This window comes from Sorex araneus, chromosome 9 (genome assembly GCF_027595985.1).
Source record: "Sorex araneus isolate mSorAra2 chromosome 9, mSorAra2.pri, whole genome shotgun sequence".
NCBI classification, from domain to species: domain Eukaryota; kingdom Metazoa; phylum Chordata; class Mammalia; order Eulipotyphla; family Soricidae; genus Sorex; species Sorex araneus.
Genome location: NC_073310.1, coordinates 56,155,058 through 56,177,086, shown reverse-complemented (window position 1 = coordinate 56,177,086; position 22,029 = coordinate 56,155,058). Strand labels below are relative to the sequence as shown.

Genomic DNA, 22,029 nt, shown 5'->3' with positions numbered 1-22,029 from the left:
TGCAAATATTTTTATTCTGGTTTGATGCCAAAGATGAAAAGGTTAAAACATCAGCGGGGACCCTAACTGCTCCAATTCCATTTTTTTATTTGCTGGATCCCACACTATGAGGAAGCCAGTGGAGTGAGAACCCGACTCTCCAGTGAAGTGGTGTCTGCAAAACCAGGTGTGCAGTTAGGGAGCGCTGGGAAACAGGCAGCCCGGGCGCCTTTAAGGAGAGAAGCTGTGGGGGCCTGTGTGGAAATGCCGCAACCAACATGTTCCTGCACTGTCCTCCACGGCCCCAGTGTTCAGATCTCCAACAAGTCCTCTGAAATCTTAGACTGCTTCTTGACAGGCTTAGAACACCTCAAGAGATTCTTTTTTAAAAAAATCCCATCATATTTACCGGTCTGCTCAACAAACGACGCATTGTGTGTTTCAAATTCTTAAGCTCAGTCCCTACAAACTGGATAGCTAATGCCTGCCCGGAGCCAGAGACTCTCCACTGCGTACGGTTTCTCTAGACATCTAAGGGGAAGTTAGGGCTTGGGGGTGAGGGGTGATGCTGGTGATGCTCAGACTGTGCTGCTGAATCCCCAGGCCACCCCAGCAGAACCCAAGCAGACACCAGGGCATGCCTGGGAGCGCCCTGGAGGGCAGGGGAGACCCGAGATGGGGCATGGGGTGGAGTGCTTGCAGACAGGCTCTCCTGTCTTCTGAGCTATCTCCATCACCCCTTCTTTTACAAAGAGGATGTTCAATTTCCGACGGAAGTCCAGAACTGCCATGTTTTTGTCACTGCTGTCCCAGATGGCGCACTTGCGAAGGACACCAAAGTCAATGGTGCTTTGTGTCGAAGGGGCTGATGGAGAAAAGGTCAGAAGAACCCACAGTTTTCTTCCAGGACAACAGAAGTATAAGCACCCACAGGCTACATTCCACCACTTTACAATAATCAGGTATTTCAGAATAAAGGGAAGAGTGAAAAACATGTCATCAAAAAAATTTGGGCTGCTACTAAGTCCTCAGTACTGACCAGACAGTGGGAAGTCAACAATTAAAGTTCATCCTGAGGGGCTGAGGATAAGGCTCAAGAAGGAATCCACGTGTGACCCTCCAAGTGTAACTCCCAACCCCACATGCGTCCCACGCTGTGACACTACCAGGTGTGGTCCTGGTAAAGAGTCAAGACCCTCAAGGGGTGTCCCTGAGGACACCAGGAGTGACCCTGGTCACTACTAGGGTATGACCTCTTAAAACAAGGGGTGACCCTTAATGATCTCTGTACTTAAAATAATACATAATTTCTTTTTGATAATCATAATGAATACTCTGGCTATGTCGAAGTATCTGCCTTTGCATATCTAATGAATAATCTTTGATGAGACATATAATTACCCCTCTTCCCTCCCCCCCACCTTGATTTTCTCCTATCACATCTGCATTTCTGTCCCCTGCTCCCAGGAACAGGCAAATCAGAGAACAGAAAGTCTATTTGCTCACCACCTAGCATAAGTAATACCTTCAGAGACAGAAAAATGTCTCCAAAACAAGAGGAAGGGTTTCCAGTAGAGAACTTGAAAGGGCATCCATATACCTATTATAATTTCAAAACTTATACATCTCTATATACCTAGAGAGAGAGAGATATGCCTGCCATCTCTGTTCTTATATCTATATGGGGCTTTCCAGTGTTTTCATCATATCTGATATTTACTCAGAAGAAGATAACTGGCACCCTCTTTCCCATACTTTCTCACCTGTCAAATGGAAAGGAACAAAATAAATTATATTGAAGCCAGCCTGTTACTAGCAACAGATAGTGGCATTTAGTGTCTTTGTGGATAATATATGTATACTTATATAACTTTATGTATATATTTACATTGGAAAATACTGTCATAATAGTGAATACCGATCACTTGCTGACTTTAAGTGTCTTGGTACGATATTTTGGGGGTTCTTTCTGGTTTTGATTTTGACAGTCCTGAGGCTGGAGCCCAGGGCCTCACACATATAAGAAATGCATTTTACTGCTGAGCTACAGTCCCATGTAGCTAGTAGAATATTTCAAGGTACTTTACTAGGACAAATACATGGCAGCAAATCATCCACCAAAGGATGTATGTTCTAGAAAACTGACCTAGTAGAGAGGAATGTCTAATCATACTTGAGCTACCAGAAAATTATACTTCCCAGTGCTATAAATACCAATTATGTATGTCCAGGCAGACTATTGAACAGGAACTCCTCCCCCTTTTTTGGGGTGGGGGGGCAAAGTTCAGAGGTAATTCCTGACTGCACTCAGAATCACTCCTGGTGGTGCTAGGGAGACCATATAGGATGCTGAGGATTTTTTTTTTTTTTTTTGCTTTTTGGGTCACACCTGGCAATGCACAGGGGCTACTCCTGGCTCATGCACTCAGGAATTACTCCTGGCGGTGCTCGGGGAACCATATGGGATGCTGGGAATCGAACCCAGGTCGGTTGCACGGAAGACAAATGCCCTACCCGCTGTGCTATCACTCCAGCCCCAGGCTGCTGAGGATTGAAGCCAGTTCAGCCGTGTGCAAGGCAAAGAACCAAACCAGGGTGAGCCGCGCACTAGCCAAGCGCTCTACCACTGTGCTGTCTCTCCAGCCCCCTGAGCTTACATTTTAAAGGCTTGTGTAGCTGGGAAGGAAAAAACCCAAACCCTGCCTGGGGGCTTCTCTTTCAGGGGCCTCCTCCCTCCTAACAGAGAGGCTAGTGTTAGTCAGGCCCCCACCAGCCCAGTGGAGCCTCAGTGGAGCTACCCAGGGCTACCCCAGGGCTCAGCAAAGTAGGGGGAAGAGGAGGGAAAACAAATCTCCAGGAAGTGGCTGCGTGCCCATCTTCACATGGATTCTCATGACAGACCAGGGAACCACCTGGTTCTGGGAAAAAGGAAAAACCTTTCTACGCAAGGAAAAAAATTTCAACTTAGATTTCAAAGAATCTCCATTAATTTATGAGAACTGACAGAAAAAAACTGGAAAAAGACAAAGAACCCCACACAGGCATCTGATAATGAAATGAAGACAAAGAGATTATAAAACAACTATTTACCACGCTTGAAGAAATAAAGTCAGTCACTAGTCTCTAGTGCAGCTGATGCTGGTTGGATCCCTGCGCCTCATATGTCCCCGAAACACCTCCAGGGGTCGCTCCTGAGCACAGAGCCAGGAATAGGGCTTGAACACCAATGGTTTATGGCCCAAAGGCCTCTGCCCACAGGAACAAAACAGAGAATTCAAAGAAATAGCCCCAAAAGACACAGGGGGAAATCAGTATTCGTGAGACAGTTCAACTTCATAGGCAAGAAATTCAATAATTTAAATATTTAAATATAAACATTTCAAAACAAATAAAATTTGAGTGGGGTTATATGGAGGGCAGGTCTAGAAATTGAAAAACCAATTGGAAAATATTACATGATAATGCAAATGGACACAAACAGCCAATCTGATCTTGAAAACAAAGCCAAGCTTTTATTCTATCTAAAAGCAATTTCTCTACAGCAAAAACAAAAACTTTTACTGTATCTAAAAGCAATCCTATACAGCAGCACTAACTTACACTTACAAAGAAACTGACAAATGGTATAGGATTGAGGAGGTTAGCAAATTTTTCATGAAGGGTCAGATTGAAGTTATTTTAGACTTTACAGGACACATAAAATCTGTCATCTCTTTTAAACTGTCACTGTCACTGTCATCCTGTTGCTCATTGATTTGCTCGAGTGAGCACCAGTAACGTCTCCATTGTGAGACTTGTTACTGTTTTTGGCATATTGAATACGCCACGGATCCCTTGCCAGGTTCTGCTGTGCGGGCAAGATACTCTGGGTAGCTTGCCAGGCTCTCTGAGAGGGGCGGAGGAATCGAACCGGGGTTGTTTGCGTGCAAGGCAAATGTCCTACCGCTGTGCTATCACTCCCTGGATGCACCTGATCTTGTCTGATCTCTTTTAAACAACTCTAAAAAAATACAACTATCCTTAGTTGTACTCTGTATCTCCCAAAAAGTCAACCATGGAACAATTCCTAGTTCTGAAACCAACCTGTACATACACAGCAGTTTCATGATCAAAATGGGGTTATTCCATAGGAAGAGAGCAGACACAGAATCTCCCCCTAAATAGGCCAGGGTCAAACACACATCCACAGGTGAGAAAAGCACTACCTGGCTTCAGCCCATATGTAAAAAAATAATTTCACATGAATTATAAACTTCATCATAAATGATAAGACAATAAAGCATCTTGAAAACAGGAAAATATTTTCATCATAAGGACTAGAGAATTTCTGTCTCACTTTCTTTTTTTCCATCCCCCTTTTTGGGTCACTTCTAGTGGTGCTCAGGGCTTATTCCTGACTTCATGCTCATCACTCCTGGCAGGTTCACGGGGCCATATGGGGTGCCAGAGATGGAACATTGGTCAGCTATGTGCCAGGCAAATGCCCTAGCTGCGATACTATCTCCCCGTCCCCCTTTGCCTTATTTTCTTAATGCCTGTGCAAATCTCTTGGCTTAGATCTAAGGCATCTAGTTTTCCCTTACAGATCAGCTTATACTTTTCCATCAAAGCAAACAAATAAATCTGCTCACTTCAATCAGCTATGCCAGAGATCAGGCACATAATCATCCACATGAAGGTTCATTAATGCAAAGGCTCATAACTAAGCCCTTCTATATTTATTAGATGTTTACTTCTCAGTGAAGATGAGAACATGATGGACATGGAATTCTAGAAGTGGGGAGCCCTGTGGTTTGCCCAGCCATGAGCACTGTTCTGGGAGCACCCCACACTCTTTTTTTTTCCTGGCATGTCTCTAAGTTTTCTTTTCCCCTATCCAAGCCTATTTCTCAGCAGGCCAAGTAGCCTTGGAGATTTATCCTGAAACCTAGGGCATGAGAGATGGTGCTGCGGGAGTGGTCCCTCCTGCAAACAGTGCCATCCAGAGGCAACTCCCAGTCCCATGCTCTCAGATTGCTTCTGACAGTGCTACTTTACTCCTGTTTAATCTTTAATATGGCCACTCTAAGACTTTGATCTGATAGGATTCATTAACAAGCGAATAAATAAACTATCTGTGATGTTTTCATACAAGGGAAAATACTCAGCAAATAAACAAGTGCAAGTGAACAATATTTTTTTTTAAAAAAAGGGAAAAGAAATAAGGCTAGAGAAAATGTAAAGGGGTTAAGGCACAGATCGATTACAGTCTGCCCTGGGTTCTACCCCAAGATGGCATAGTCCCCTAAGTACAGGCAGATCTAGCCCTGAAGGCCCCCTGAGCACTGCTGTGGTGATCAAATAATCCCCGGCAGCAGGGGACCTGAACAGCATCCCATCCTAAGGCCAAGAATTTTCGGGCCTCTAGAAGTATCCCTTAGAAACTCCTCCACGAAGATACTACTACTACTACTATCTATACATAAACATGGGAAATGCCCAAAACGTGCCCAGTGAAAGACACCTTAGACAGTCACAACCTCAGGAGCAGGGCATAGTCAAGCCTGGTTAGTGCTTTGATGGAAAGAATACAAATGATGATATTGTATCATTTTTATTAAATACCATTTTAGAAGGGCCAAAACTAATCTACAGTGTCAGAAAGCAGCTCACTGATTGTCTAGGGCTGGTGGGGTGCCAACAGCAGAGGGACACAAGGGACACTTTGATACTATAATCCCATGGAATGTTGGTCTCACAAATTACATACTTAGCAAAACAAAACTGTAAGTGTAACTACACACTTCAAAACAGTTGCCAATGTGGTATTTTTGATGAAATGCAGAACTTCAAACTGTGATGACAAAAAAGCATCAGATAAATTCATACTGAAAGACATTCTACAAAAACATTAGCCCGTATTCCTCACAACCATAAAGATCACAAGACACAGGGAAGACGGGGGCCCTGTCCCACACCAAGGGAGGCAAAAATCTGTGGCCATTGAATGTAATGCAAAACCCTGAAATGGAGAAAGGATATGTAGAAACACCAACAAAACTTATTAACTATATCATGATTAATGTGAGCTTTTAATATTAAGGAAAATTGATTGAAAGAGATACAGAAGTCACACTAATTTTACAACTTTTCAAAGTCTAAGTCAGAAGTAAAATATTTTGTTTAATGGGTGCATTTTTATGTGTATAAAATTTAATTTGTTAAAATTCATACAAATATAAAACAAAAACAAATGGGAGTGATTAAGAAATAATTATCTGTGGCTCAATTCTACTTTTGGGGTGGAGTGTTTTCCATTTTTTGGGGGGGTTTGCTTGTTTGTTTGGTTTTGGTTTTTAGGCCATACCCTGCAATGCTCAGAGATTACTCCTGGGTCTGTACACAGGAATTATTCTTGGCAGTGCTCGAGGACCATCTAGAATGCCGGGATCGAACCCAGTTCTGCCTCTCACTCAAAGCAAGAGCCCTACCTGCACTACTATCGCTCTAGTACCCCAATTCTCCTTTTTCACACATTAAACATAATGTTTAAATCAAGAGTAAGGGTAACTATAGGGACCAAAACACAGTTTTAATATTTGAGTCAATAAATCCAATGGCAGCGTTCCTGTGTCTGAAAGTATCACCACGTTTAAGTTTCCTAAGAGAAGGGGCAAGAAGATGCCCCTTGCATGAGCATGGACCTGGGTTGATTCGTGGCACCATATGACATCCACTAACCTCCCAGGAATGCCAGGACTGATCCCAGAAGCCCCCTTAGCACTGTGTGGGAGCCCTCACCCCCCTCATTAAAAAAATATTACTACTCCTGAAGAGAAATCCCAGAATTACATCACTCACATCACATATTCCCCTCCATAAACACTAACACACGGCACCCAATAAAGTTACCACAGACAGATCTAAATTGGCTGAGGCAGTGAGCACCTAAAACATTGAGAAGGAAAGGTATTTCATTTTTCTAACTCCCACATCTAAGAGTTGTTAAATATTCAGATTTCATCTCAATCACTGAGCACTACTCAAGGACTGGAAGATATTATACAAGCGTTCAGAATACAAGGGAAACTTTCATACTGTACCTCCTCTGTTGCCATTTTCTTCATCCTACAAAAGAAAAAGATATTCCTCTAAAAATACATGTTTGTAACTGGTGAAGTCACAGCAAGGCACAATTCAGCTGGAACTCCCTCCCCGCAATGTGCTATTACAATCTGACGGAGGCGCCCGGAGCCTGAGGAGGGAGCCCGGGAGCGGCGACAGGAAGGCCGCGGGGGAAGCTGGGCAAGACTGGATTTCTGACATGCAGGGAAAGGTCTCAAAGCAATTCTCTGAGTCTAACTGTCCAAAATCGGTCACTGGATAGAGGAGCCTCAGAAGATGGGAAAGTGGAGTGGGCAGTCACCACTATTCTACTAGAAAACCTGCCTGCAGGGGCCAATAGAGGACTCAGAACTGTTTTTCTATAATTGTCTCCAAATTGCCATTTAGGTAATTTCTTGTATTCATTTTGAGATGAGGTATGTTTACCTCTTTGGTTCCTTTCAAGCCCCAGGTTGTTTTGTTACCTTAGTCTACTCTTACCTAGGATATTAGCAAAAGCAACTTTAATATATGTATATATATATATATATTTAAATTTTACATATATTCATATATGTGTTTAAGCTCTATAATATGAAAGTTACAATGTTCTATAGAAAGAAAAACTGACATTTACTAAAGAGCTGATAATTCACTATATAACTATATAACTTTAAAATTTTATTTGCCCAAATGCATTTTCTAGTTCTAGCTCTGTACTAAGTACAGGGTATTGTTGCCAGCTGAGTCACAAAATAAGAATGTTGTTGTGTATTTTCCAAAAGTTATTCAATATTAAATTAGTTACAGGGGCTGGAGAGATAGCACAGCGGGTAGGGCGTTTGCCTTGCACGCGGCCGACCCGGGTTCAAATCCCAGCATCCCATATGGTCCCCTGAGCGCGGCCAGGGGTAATTCCTGAGTGCAAAGCCAGGAGTAACCCCTGTGCATCGCCAGGTGTGACCCAAAAAGAAAAGAAAAAATTAAATTAGTTACAACTCCTTTGAATTAAGCAAAATTTTATAATTGAAGGGGAAAAATTGATTATTTATTTCTCATGTAAGGTGCATAATATTGAAGCCAATTTGAAAAATGTGTTCACTAGCTAAATATCTAGTAAACAGTAATTACTCTGTCATTTTCTGTACTGTTGTACATGTATCATGTCATTAGGGAACAGAAACTGTCAGGAAGGGGCCATTACTATCTGCTAGACAGCATGGCCATGGTCACAGAGCTAAGAGGAGATAGAGATGAGATTCACAGCTGGTTGGTTCCATCCAGTGACTAAATCTTTTATAGTTATAGTGGGCTTACTAAAATTTCCAGAAGTAGTATCTAATAATAATCATAATGTACTTTAATCTGTTTCATAAAATTATCTTGTAAAACATACACTACCAACCTGTTGAAGCCCAGAGCTCCGCCAGAGAGAGAGAAGGCATTTGATTTGAGTGTGGCCAACCTCACTCCAACCCCCAGCACCACACATGATCCCCTGAGCACCACCAGGCGTGACACCAGAGCACAGAGCATAAGTAAGCTCTGAGCACTGACAAGAATGCCCTTCCATTAAAATAAATAAATATTTTTTAAAAAAAGGGCTCAAAACTCTTTAAGAATAAAAAGAAAGCTTGAAAAAAATCAGTCTTGGATAAGGTGGATAAGACACACAGCTTGCACACAGCTGACCCAGGTTCAATTCCTGGCATCCCATATGGTCCCCTGAGCACTGCCAGGAGTTATTCCTGAGCAAAGAGCCAGAGTAAGACCCAATCACAACTGGGTGGGACACCCTCCTCAAAAAAGAAAATTAAATTAATTCAGTTTTATAATTTAATCAAAAAGGATCTCTTACATTTTTAATTGCTTTGATCCATAAGTTACATAAGTACAGATAAAGTGGATTCTTAGGAATGCAGTTCAGCAGTTTTCACAGACATTTCGGGAAACTAAAACTGGTAAAATTTACTCCCCAAAATACCAATTATTTGAAATTCTTTTTTAAAAAAAATTATTCCAGACTGGATCGATAGTACAACTGTGGGGCATTTGCCTTTTGTGCGGCTGACCCGGGTTCAATCCTCAGCATCCTATATGATCAGGAAACTCAAAATCTTATATGATCCCCCAAGTACTACCAGGAGTAATTCTTCAGGGTAGAGTCATGAGTAACCACCCAGTGTAGCCCAAAAATAAAAACAAAACAAATATATATACATATATATATGTATATATATATATATATATATCTCCTACATATCTATTTATTTTTCATTTTTAGGTCACAGGAGACAGTGCTCAGGGCTTACTCCAGGCTCTGCACTCAAGGACCACTTCTGGAGGCATCGGGAACCATATGAGGTGCTGAGTTTTGAACCTGGGTAGGCCGCATGGTAAGCAAGTGACCTACCTGCTGCACTCTCTCCCTTGCTTCATTCTTTTAATTACTAGTGCTACTTACAGGAACAACCTTCAGTAGAACTGGGAGAAAGAGGATAGACAGTGCCAAGGATTGAACCCAAGGCCTCAAACATGCTAGGCTTGTCCTCCATCACTTGAACTCTCTCTCTTAGGTTCACAGATACTTAAAATTAGAAAGCACTTTCTAATCTTCTAATTCAATCCTGGCAGCTTAGCCAAATCTCACAAGTCTCTGACTATCATTATTTCCTTTCCATTGTGGTAAACAGTTAAGTATCAGGGATTCTGACTGGCCAAGTTCCAACCCCAGGTACATTTTCACTCATTTTATGACTCGGGGAAGTTTCCCAATTCATTCATTCATTCTGATGAGGTGAGACAACGCTCATCTAGTGCCAACCCAGCACTCTTCTGTCACAGCACCGAGGTGCTAAGTCCACACCCCCCTTCACTGGCCTGTTACTGCAGCCTAAGCACTTCAGCGCACGCTCTCTGCTGATAGGCTGGACTTTTGCCTTCTGACCTGCCTTCATATCATATACCTGAAAGTTCAGAATTATTCCTCTTGTTGGGTGTTTAATTTGGGTTTGAGGGTCACACCTGGCGCTGCTCAGAGCTTCCTCCTGGCTCTGTGCTGAAGACCATATGTGGTAGTGGGGACTGAACTAGGGTCCGGCCATGTGCAAGGCAAATGCTCTAACCTCTATGCTCATTCTAGCCCCAAGAAGTCAATCCCAGTAACTGTTCATAACGGTCAGCCATTGTAACAATTTCCTCTGCATACTCTCTCTGAAAAACTCTCAACCTTTCTAGAAAATAGAAAAATAGCTCTGACTAGGAAAAGTAGAATAAAATTTGGAATCAGAAGTTCCAGTTAAGACAGGCCTTTATAATTATTATGATTTTTCAGACAAGGAAAAGAGATTGGCTCTAGGAAATGATAGATATATACACTTATGCACATATATCTATATCTAAAAAGATACATTTCTATAATAACAATACAAATATGACACTTTTAAGAAGGGTGGAAGAGGAAAAAAAGAAAAGAAAGATATTGGCAAAGGACCTCTCTCACCTTTAATGAAAACTGGATGGCAGACTCGGGGGGATAAACTATAAAATGCCGCAAGGTAAAACCGAAGCCTTGAGAAGTTCTTTTCAGTAGAACTGTTTTGGGCCCTGGCCAGGAGAATGTTTCATCTTCGGACGGTGATACAGCTTCACTTTGTTCTTTTCCATCTTTATTTTTTGATACCTAAAAGAAAAAGACATTTAAAAGTTAACTAGATAACAACATCTGCTTCTTCACTTCAAGAGAAAAAAGTTATATGTAAAAATATAGGGCTGGAGTGATAGTACAGCAGGTAGGGCACTGGCCTTGCACGCTGCTGATCTAGGTTCTATCCCTGGCCTCTATATGGTCCCCTGAGCACCACCAGGAATGGTTCTTGAGTGCAGAGTCAGGAGTAACCCCTGAACATCGCTGGATGTGACCCAAAAAGCCAAAAAAAATAAAAAAGATAACACTGAGGGCAAATATAATGGGGAAGAAGCATATACTGGGAAGCCAGGGCTATGGCTAGGTAGCAGGTATTTCTCTAGCATGAGAAGCCCTGGGTCCGATACTCAGCACTGAAGAAAAAAAAAAAAGGGAGGGGAGAGCCATATTCTGACACACAGAAATTTAGAAAGGGCTGAAATGAAAAGTTAATCCAGAGTGAAAAAAAAAAAACTATTCAAAAGTAAATTTAATAGCTAAAATTTTCAAATGTAGTAACAGAAATGAAAATTGGCATCATGAGAACTGTGTAGAGCACTGAGGGCTAGTAAAGAGAAACTAGGGCAGAAGAGATACGAAACTTGACTGTATCATGTCAAGCAAACCAAAGCAAACCAAAACTGCCACCACATAGGCCGATGGTTACAAGGGAAATCAGGCAGACTCCAGGCCTTCGGGGGCTGAGTGCAAATCCAGCATCACCGCCAGTAACCTGCCCATCCCCTGCTCTCCTCCTCTCCACTTGTGGCTTCTTTTATTTTATAAGAACTGAAAAACACTTTACAATCCCAAACCAAGGGCCCACTCTTCATTGCTTCTCATACCCCAAGTCCTGAATTCTTCTATCTGAGGTAATCTTCACCTATCTCTCAGTGCCCCATGTTCTCACCTCCCCTCTCAGCCAGCTCTCATGTAGCCACTCAGCTTGCCTTCACTTTCCCTGGGCCTTTTGCCAAGATGCGACCTTGGATCATCTACTCCAGGCCGGGCACAGGGAGAGAACAGCAAATACTAGGCTGGTCGTTCCCACTCCGAATGTCAACTGGCACTGACAGCCTTCCACATAGCCTGTCAATCACACACTTCTCCGTGGTCCATTCATCCATCTCTTCCCCACCATCTTTACCCTTAGCTGGATGACCCTGCTTTCTATTGCACAGAAAACACACAGCAATAGGATGAGACTGTAATCATCTGCCACATCTTACCCACCCACCTGCAACTGTGCCCGTGCTCTCCGTCCCTTCCCCCTGTCACAATGGCAAACTGTCTATTCTTCTAAGACCACACCCTTGGGCGCTAAATTCCATTTCTTCTCACTCTTCAAAGATATGATTCCTGAAATCTCTTCCCCCTCTGTACTGCATCATCTATTTCCCCCATAAATATGTGTGTTTTAAGTTCTTTAATCTTAAAATGAACAAAATCTTCTCCTGACCACACAGCTCTCTCCAATTACAACTTGTCTATCTTTAGAGAAAAGTCCCCAAAGCTGTCCACATTGCTATCTCTTTTTCTCCCTTTTTCCTCCTGCATCCTTGTAAACGGGTTATCTGTCTCTTTGTAATCCCTGAAACCTCTCTTGATGAGGTCACTGATGGTTTCCATACTGATAAATTAGATAGCCAATGCTCAGATTTCATTTTTACATTCCTGTCAGATGGAAAAGTGATCACTTCTCCCTTAAACAAGGTCTCTATCCTCTTTCCCACACTGATTTTCCTCCTAACTTCACATGGTTCCTATCCTCAGACTGGTTTGCTATTTCTTCATCTGCCAATTATCTCAATCTAAGAGAACTCAAGGCTTAATAAAACAGGGACGTCTCTACCTCTATTCTGTCTCCTGGTGATTTCACTAACATACATTAAAATACAGTATGGACCAGAGCAACAGTATACAGGGCAGGGTATATGCTTTTCATATAACTGATCAGGGTTCAATCCCTGGCACCACATATTATCCCCCAAGCTTATCCCCGAGTGATCCCTGAGCCAGGAGTAAGCCAGATATGGTCCCAAAACCAAAATATATATACAAAAACAAAATACCATCTGTATACAGATAGCTCCCTAATTTTTATTTCTAGCCCAGACATCTCCCCAGTGTAATATCATCATCATTATCATCATCCGTTGATCATCAATTTTCTCGAGTGGTCTCAATATCGTTTCCATTCGTCCTAGGCCTGAGATTTTAGCAGCCTCTCTTTACTCGTCCTTCCCAACGGTGCCGCACTGGAGGCTCTTTCAGAGTCAGGGGAATGAGACCCATCATTGTTACTGGTTTTGGCATATGAATACGCCACGGGGAGTTTGACAGGCTCTCCCATGCATGCCTTCCACAGGCGCGGCAGAGCCAGTTACACCTGAGGAGTCACTGATGTGGCAGCCTCAAGTAAGGCTGAGTTCCGCTGTAAGCTGTTCAGCTGGCTCATCCCGGTGCACCGTCAGTTTGGCCTTTCCTTTGAGTCGCTGTGCCTGACCGTGAACACTCTGGACCGCTTCCTTACCACCATACCTGTGGCTGCAGATTGCTTTCAGCTACTGGGGGTCACGTCCCCAGTGTAATGAGTATCCCATAATTAACAGATCTGTTTTGTTGTTAAGATTTTGTATTAAAATCCAATTTATCTCATAGGGCTAGAGATAATATAGTGCGTAGAGGGCTTGCTTCACAATAGGTCCGATCTTCAGCACCACATAAGGCACCCAAAACCCACCAGGAGTGATCCCTAAGCAGAGCCAGGAGGAAGACCTGAGCACTGCTGAGTGGCTACCCCCAACCCCAAATCCAAAGTCATCTCAGAAGATTTGGAATGTCACCTTTCTCATGTGGCAAATACTGGAATATGCTTGAGCCTATTATTTTCTTAAATTATATTTCACTACGGAAATCTGTATTTCTGCAATGATCTGCCTTGTGTGAAGGTGCTGAAACTTAAAAAATACTCCTGAAAGCAATTCTTGCATGATGAAAATACCCCAACCAAGAGAGACTTGAAACTTCTCAGTGCTGACCATGTTCATCATATAGTTAATATTGGAACTGTCACTGCGACATTAATTTCATTTTCTTTCCTTTCTGGGAAAGCAATTAGGAAGAAAATGAAATTACTACCATAGAAACTGTACAAATGTTGACTGTATCTCTGCAATTTGATATTTTGGAGGGCCCTCTCAAGTGCTCAGGGGGCCCAGGGGCCACTCCCAGCAATTCCAGGCCAACTGAGTCGCAGCTGAAAGGAAGGGGTCCAAGAACGCAGTGCTGGAGTACCTAGGCCACCCCAGAGGTGCTGGAGGCCTCAAGGCCATAGCTAGAGGTGTTTCAGGGCCTCCAGAGCTACACTGACTAATGCTTAGGAGAACGTGTGTTACCAGGGTACACATGGGGGTGAGCACAAGCAAGAAATGCACCTTGACCCCTGTACTCTCTTTCCCCTCCCCCTCACAAACTGATTTAGATACTCAAGGAAATCCCGATTCAACTCTGATTTTTTGTATAGAGGTTGACACGTTCTTTCTAAAGCTCACCTTAAAATGAAGAGGGCCCAAACCTTGAGAATGAGCAGAATTATATAAGATTTTGAGCCTGATAATGCTTCAAGTAGTCTAGACACCAAAATCATCTGTGAAAACTTAACATATTTGAAATTTAGTTATGATAAGTGCATTTTCTTCTCCCTGTAAGGATATGGCTCTCTATGGTGTGGATGCACCAAATTTTGTTTAAAGAGCATCTGGGTTTCTTCTACTTTGAGGCTATCATTGAATTAATGTGGTATGAACATTCATGAACAAGTTCTCATATGGACATAATTTCCACTTGTCAGGGATAAATGTCACAGTGCAGTTGCTGTGTGTGGAAATTGAATGTTTAGTTTTGTGAGAAAGTTCCAAACTATTTTCCAGAGCAGCTGTATGATTTTTTTTTATTGTTCTCCAGTTTCTTCCTATTCTCAGTATTATTTGGTATTGTCTCAATTTTTATTTTAGTCATGACAATAGGTGTGACACACACACACACATACTGATAACTGTGATCATAATTTGCATTTCTAATGGTTAATAATATTTTCATGTTTATTTGTTATATTATTTTAAAGCACAAAAGAATCAAAATTTAATTCATATATGTGACCCCTTTAGTTATGCCTGAAATGAAGGCCCAAATTAATTGTTTTATTCAGGATTATTAATGGTTACTATTAGGGTAAGAATTAAAGTAGTGGTTACCTATATATAAAGTAGACTATTTCCTCTATGTCACATTAGTTTTCACCATTTATCTGTGTTCTGTATACCTTCTTCCCTCTAATTGCTGGGTTTTTTTTGTTGATTTCTGTTTCTGGGCCACACGTGGCAGTGCTCCAGGTTTAATCCTGGCTCTGTGCTCAGGACTCAGAGAACTATGTATACATATATATATGTATATTTGTGTGTGTGTGTCTGTGTGTATATATACACACACCCCATGTCACAGCTCAAACCCGGGCAAATGGCATGCAAGACCTGAAGTCCTATCTCTCTGGACCTTCCAACTGATATCTGACTAATTTATTATATTTTTAAATTTCCTTTTCCAGCAGGACTCAAATTTTAGTGCTTTTATATTGTTTACAGATACGGATTTCTGGTATTTGATTTTTTTCTCACAGCTCCCAAATACAATTTACCTACCTTTTGTTTTCTATCCCTCAAATCAAAAGCTCAAGTCACAGCTTCAAACTTTTAAGGTTTCTGTGAACGTGCTTCCTGTTTGTCTACTGGGTTATTTATGAAAATGGAGAAGCTGGGAGGAAGAGTAAGCAGTTTCTTTTTTGCTCCCTGTAGCTATTTAAGGGTTTGGGATAAATTATATCTCAGCTCATAGCTCACTGTCACAGTTACTCCATAATCCCTGATCACATTACATGACATCCCCTCTAGCCACTACCTTGCCTCTCACAGAAAGATGTGAAGACCGACACCTGTGCGCCTTCTTCACCTCTATCTGTTCACAAAGCCTTGAGATCTGTTGTTCACCAGTGCAAACTGTGGGCACATGGCAAAGGACATGGCAGATTCTGGTTTCTCCATGCTGGGACACCCCTTAGTTCCAGCTACACACACATATCATGATTTCTCCATCATGAACACCAGTCATGGACCAACAACAGCATCCCAGTCAAGGCACCAAGCAGTGACCAGAATAACAGCACTAAAATCCCTAGGGACTGTCATTTCAGTCTCTTACCAGACTCCATAACAAGGTCAAATGGACAGATCAAAGTTAAAAGAAACCAAAACACAGGATTAAAAAAACCAAACCTCCCCAAAACTAGATATAATGAGTAGACAAAGCAATCCCAGAAGAGGGAAAGAAAGAAGGAGGAGACACTCATTCTTTCACAATAAGATTAATAAAAGAACCTCCTGCAAGGGGAAGGAATGCAAACTGGCATGAAGAGGACTTTTAGGGAGAAGAGAAAAAAAAATGTCAGCATATTGTGAGGAATGTTTCACAATAATAAAATTTACTTTAAAGCACTGAAAAGTGTAACACGTAGAATAAGTGAACTTAATGATATGAAAATGAGAGCTCAATAAAAGTTTTCTTAAGCTCACGAAATGTTTTTCTTTTTTAAGTACAAAGTCTAGACGTTAGCAGAGGTGAAAGATGTGGGGTCGCCATGAAAGTAGCACTGTCATCCCGTTATTCATCAATTTGCTCGAGCGGGCACCAGTAACATCCTCATCGTGAGACTTGCTGTTACTGTTTTTGGCATTTTGAATACGCCACGGGTAGCTTTCCAGGCTCTGCCGTGCGGGCGGGATACCCTCAGTAGCCTGCCAGGCTCTCCGAGAGGGGAATGTCTAGTACAGCCATAAAGGAAGCCTGCTGGCAGCTAATAAAAATACTTTATTAAGTAAATGGAAGCAAGGCTATAAGATAGAATGTTGTAATGGAGAAAAGGGATGGTGACAGTGGAGAGAATTGTCTGGATTTGGGGAACTGAAATAGGTTGGGACTAATAGGATGCGATGTCCAGGGAGGGGCCACAGTAGGCTCTGAATAAAGTGCCATGCCTTTCACCCAGAGGTGAAGTAAAGGAACCAGCAGCATATTTTGTTGATGGTAGAGGCAGTTGGAATAATTGTAATATTTTTCTATTTCTTCATGTGTGTCTCAGGTATTTTTCTAAAAATTTACCAAGATATTTTTCTAAGAATATAAGGATTTTCCTAAAAAAAAAAAAAATCACTGATTCTTGAACTTATACTTTTCACCATTCTACCAAAGAGTAAAGACAATGAAAAAATTAATTGTTATGAAAGTAAACACAGATTATGCAAGAATGAATCCCTGAACTACCTTATATACTTAAGTAGAAGGGGGGCTGCTTTCTAGTATATGGCAGGAACTCATGTGATAAAGTAGAAGAAAACGGGGGCTGGAGAGAGTACAGCAGGTAGGTGTGTGCCTTCCAACTGGGTTTGACCACACTGTCCCACACACCAAGGTCCCCCAAGCACCACCAGGAAGTGATCCCTAACAATAGAGCCAGGAATAAATACTGAGCGTTGCTGGGCATGGCCCCCAAACAAAAATAATAATAAAGCATAAGAAAACACTTCTATTTAGCTAGTGTCGCTCTTTAAAGAGCCCAGTATAGGGCTGGAAGTACAGGACAGCAGACAAGGCTCTTGCCTTGTACATAGTTGATCTGGATTTGAGTCCCAGCACCACATATGGTCCCCCAAGCACCACCAGGACTGACCCGAGCACTGTCGGGTGTGGGCCCCAAACTAGAAAGGAACAATAAGTAAAAGACCCCAAAGAAAAACAAGAACAAAAAGAATCTAGTATTAATTCCATCCCCCGGAATACCTAAAGATTATGATCCCTACTCCCATGGAATCTTTCAAAATATTGTTTTAAGCTCACCTCTGTCAGTTAAGCACAGTGCCAGTGGTTAAAATAAGAGGTTCTTTCTTATTTCAGGGCCAATCTCTTTGGTGATGATGCAACACCTTCAGAAGATGTCACTTGCTAAGGAAGTAACACGTGGATGGATTTGAGCATGTGCCCGCAGGGCTTTCTTAGGCTTTATTTCATTTTTTTGTTTTCATTGCCTTGCACCTCACTGCAGAGTACACATCAAACATGTGAGGTGAGGCACCACACATGTAGAGATGGAGGCAGCAAAAAACTTCAGTTAATTCAGTTCATTTTTAAAGGCCTGTAGATGCTATTAAGATGCTTTAAGATGCTATTTTGAAGAGAGGCAACTCCTGAATTACTGCTTTCTGTATCTCTTCCTAAAGATGCTTGGGTCTTCACTGTTCCTTGACAATCCATTTTAATAATCATTAAAACTACTGTCACTTTTAGTAACTAAATACATAATGATGCATTTTCCCCAAAATTTTAACATTCAGTGGCTACCTTATCATTTTCTAAAATGTATTTACTTTATTGGTGAAACAAAATAGTTTTTATTTAAATTTATTTAGAAAGACAGGAGAGGAGAGAAAGGCAGAAGTGTTTAAGAGAGAACACAGACTTCTCCAGAGGGTAAACAGGCAAGCAGAGAAACAAACGAGCAAACAAAATAACATGTTCAGGGGAGAACACGGGCTTGAAGAGAAAGCCTGTTTTCAACTGGACAACCACATGCAAAAGAATGGGCTTAGACCTCGACCTGACACCATGCACAAAAGTCAGATCAAAATGGATTAAAGACCTCCACATCAGACCACAAACCATAAGGTACATTGAAGACAAGGTTGGCAAAACCCTCCACGATATTGAAGATAAAGGTATCTTCAAAGATGACATGCAACTGGCCAACCAAGTGGAAACAGAGATCAACAAATGGGACTACATTAAACTAAAAAGCTTCTGCATCGCAAAAGATACAGTGACCAGAATACAAAGACTATCTACAGAATGGGAAAGGATATTTACACAATACCCATCAGATAAGGGGTTGATATCAAGGGTATATAAAGCACTGGTTGAACTCTACAAGAAGAAAACATCCAACCCCATCAAAAAATGGGGCGAAGAAATGAACAAACTTTCCCAAGGAAGAGATACGAATGGCCAAAAGGCACATGAAAAAGTGCTCTACATCACTAATCATCAGAGAGATGCAGATCAAAACAACCATGAGATACCACTTCACACCATAGAGACTAGCACACATTCAAAAGAACAAAAGCAACCACTGTTGGAGAGGATGTGGGGAGAAAGGGACCCTTCTACACTGCTGGTGGGAATGCCGACTAATTCAGCCCTTTTGGAAAACAATATGGATGATTCTCAAAAAACTAGAGGTTGAGCTCCCATTTGACCCAGCAATACCACTGCTGGGAATATATCCCAGAGGAGCAAAAAAGTATAGTCGAAATGACATCTGCACTTATATGTTCATCGCAGCACTGTCTACAATAGGCAGAATCTGGAAAAAACCTGAGTGCCCTAGAACAGATGACTGGTTGGAGAAACTTTGGTACATCTATACAATGGAATACTATGCAGCTGTTAGAAAAAAATGAGGTCATGAAGTTTGCATATAAGTGGATCAGCCTGGAAAGTATCATGCTAAGTGAAATGAGTCAGAAAGAGAGGGACAAACATAGAAAGATTGCACTCATCTGTGGAATATAGAATAATTGGCTAGGAGACTAACACCCAAGAATAGTAGAAATAAGTACCAGGAGGTTGACTCCATGGCTTGGAGTCTGGTCTCTCATTCTGGGCAACTCAGAGAAGGGAACACCAAGTAAAATGTGGTTGGAGGTCATGCGGGGGAAGGGTGATGCATGCCGAATGTAGACTAGAGACTGAACACAATGGCCACTCAACACCTTTATTGCAAACCACAACACCTAATCAGAGAGAGAGAGAACAAAAGGGAAGACCCTGCCATAGTGGCAGTGTGGGGTGGGCGGAGACAGGACTGGGGAGGGTGGGAGGGATACTGGGTTTACTGGTGGTGGAGAATGGGCACTGGTGAAGGGAGGGGTTCTCGAACTTTGTATGGGGGAAACATGAGCACAAAAATGTATAAATCTGTAACTGTACCCCCACGGTGATTCACTAATTAAAAATAAATAAATTATAAAAAAAAATTTTAAAAAGGGCAAGCCTGTTTTATCATTCAAAAGGTAAAATATAATACCCAAAGAAATCTAATACTTTTCTGGTTTTGTTTTGGGGTCACACTTGGCAGTGCTCAGGGAACCATAGTGATGCCAGGGACTGGAATGGGGGCAATCACCAGTACGACCACCCATTCCAATTCTAATACTCTTTTTTTCTTTTTTTTTTTTGGTGGGGGGAGGTTGTGCAGGGGTTCCACACCTGGCCATGGTCAGGGCTAACTCCTGGTTCTGCACTCAGAGATCATCCTTGGCAGTGCCCAGGCACAACATGGGGTAGCAGGAACAGAAGCAGGTTGGATATGCAATGCAAACAAAGCTGCACTAGTGCTGTACTATCTCTCTGGCCCCCAATTCTACACTCTTACACCTTGATTTTAAGAAATCTAGGTGACTCTCGTCCAAACTCTTTCATTAACATCTCTCATTAAATTTAGGACATACAATTAAGCACTCAACGTTTTTAAATATAAATCTTAATTGTAAGAGGTTTTTTTACTTGGAAATTTATTTATAGTACCTTTCTTTTTAAGTTGAATTACAACTATGGATCTTTCCTGCTGCTGAGTCTGTATATTTTCATTTATGAACTATTTTGACTTGGCTGCTATTTTCCTAGAGGGTTTCCTTCCTTATTCAGGCTTCTGGTTTGAGGGTTTGTTTGTTGTAATTCACAAAAAGATTTTAAAAGAAGGGAAAAGAATTAAGGGGAAGGGAAGAGGGAAGATTCCCAAGGTAGAAGATTCCCAAGGTATCCTTCTAATCAGGATTCCCTCGAATTTAAGGTTTTTGATATAATTTTTATCCTAGAGAGCATTTCTTTCTCATATCACTCTGATGTGTTTTATATTCAGACACTATGATTTCAAAGAATGAATTCTTACTCAATTTTATAACATTGCCCTCACAGAAGATGCCCACAATTTAATCAGAGTTCATTGGGGGGAAAATGTAATGAAACTTACAAAGTTTCCAAATAATTTAATAGCTTAGTTTTAATGACTATTATGACTAAAAAGTTACTCCTAACTTACTTATGACAGACAAGTTCACAAAATGACAAGACAGTAAAAACCAATGCACTTTCCGATGCAACCAACAGCCCATTCAGACCCATTTCCTGAGGAAGCTCTTTGAGTGGTTTTATTGGTAGTTATGAAGGGCTTAGGTTGCACTTAATTCTGCTTCCTTGTGACTAGCAATAAAAGTCTCTTGCCTGCACGCCTGGCTGTCTTTCCCAGGGCCCCTCGGAGGAGATGGGCTCCAGCTTCCCTCCCCACCCTGAGCAGAGCTCCCGGCGGCCGAAGACCACTGGAACCTAGCTACAGCCATGCTCGAGGCCCCTCTCCACACGTTCGGACAGGCCTCACGCATGAAGGTACCGGCAGAGGAACCCAGGTGTGTGTAATCCCATCAACGGCCAACATCCGGAGAGAGACTTAAAAGCAAGCTCTCAGAAGCGATATCATGTAGCCTGCTTCTCCCTCTGGGAGAAACTGGCAATCTTCTGAGAGTTTCCTGCCCACATGGGACAGCCTTGCAAGCTTCCCATGGTGTATTCATATGCAAAATCCAGTAACAAGCTGGATCTCATTCCCCTGACCCTGAAGAGCCCCCAGTGCAACATCGTTAGGAGGGCCGAGTCGAGATAGACTTCTAAGATCTCAGGGAAAGGACGAAATGAGATGTTACGGAGCCCGCCCAAGAAATCGGTGATTAACGGGATTTCATGATTCGTGATTGTGATAAGAGGGGAAAGTCTGCTCTTATTTATTAGAATAGAGAAACTTTCAAGATAATTCTTGTAGTGAGAATTCTCACGTTCAAACTAATACTTGTAATAAGAATACTCACTTAGTACTGGTACTGTCCCCACATGGCTGAAAGAATTCCTCTTTATTACTCTGATTCCAGAAGCATGTATGACTGAATCTGACATGTTTTCTGCATTCATTCTTTCTTCTATCATGGCCTCTGACATAATATCCAATTAATTATCTCGTAAAAAATACTCAATGAAGAGGCCCAAGTGGTAAAGCCTAGGCAGAGCCTATAAGAGGCCTTACGTTCAACCCCTGGCACCAATGGCCCCTGAAACATGGCCAGAAGTGG

The 22,029-nt window shown here is 41.9% G+C and overlaps 1 protein-coding gene across 5 annotated transcripts in view; it reads right to left on the bottom strand.

Moving 5' to 3' along the window:
- Positions 1-22,029, bottom strand: part of ARHGAP21 (Rho GTPase activating protein 21) — a 128,148-nt gene that overhangs the window by 61,223 nt on the left and 44,896 nt on the right. For 4 of the 5 annotated variants that reach the window (XM_055147390.1, XM_055147391.1, XM_055147392.1 and 1 more), the window contains 2 exons: positions 10,565-10,744; positions 7,062-7,086 (listed from right to left, as the gene is read on the bottom strand). In XM_055147390.1, the coding sequence (XP_055003365.1) occupies positions 7,062-7,086; positions 10,565-10,744 (205 nt within the window). Of the gene's footprint in view, positions 1-7,061; positions 7,087-10,564; positions 10,745-22,029 lie in introns of those variants that run through there. The other variant, XM_055147393.1, reaches the window with a different exon arrangement.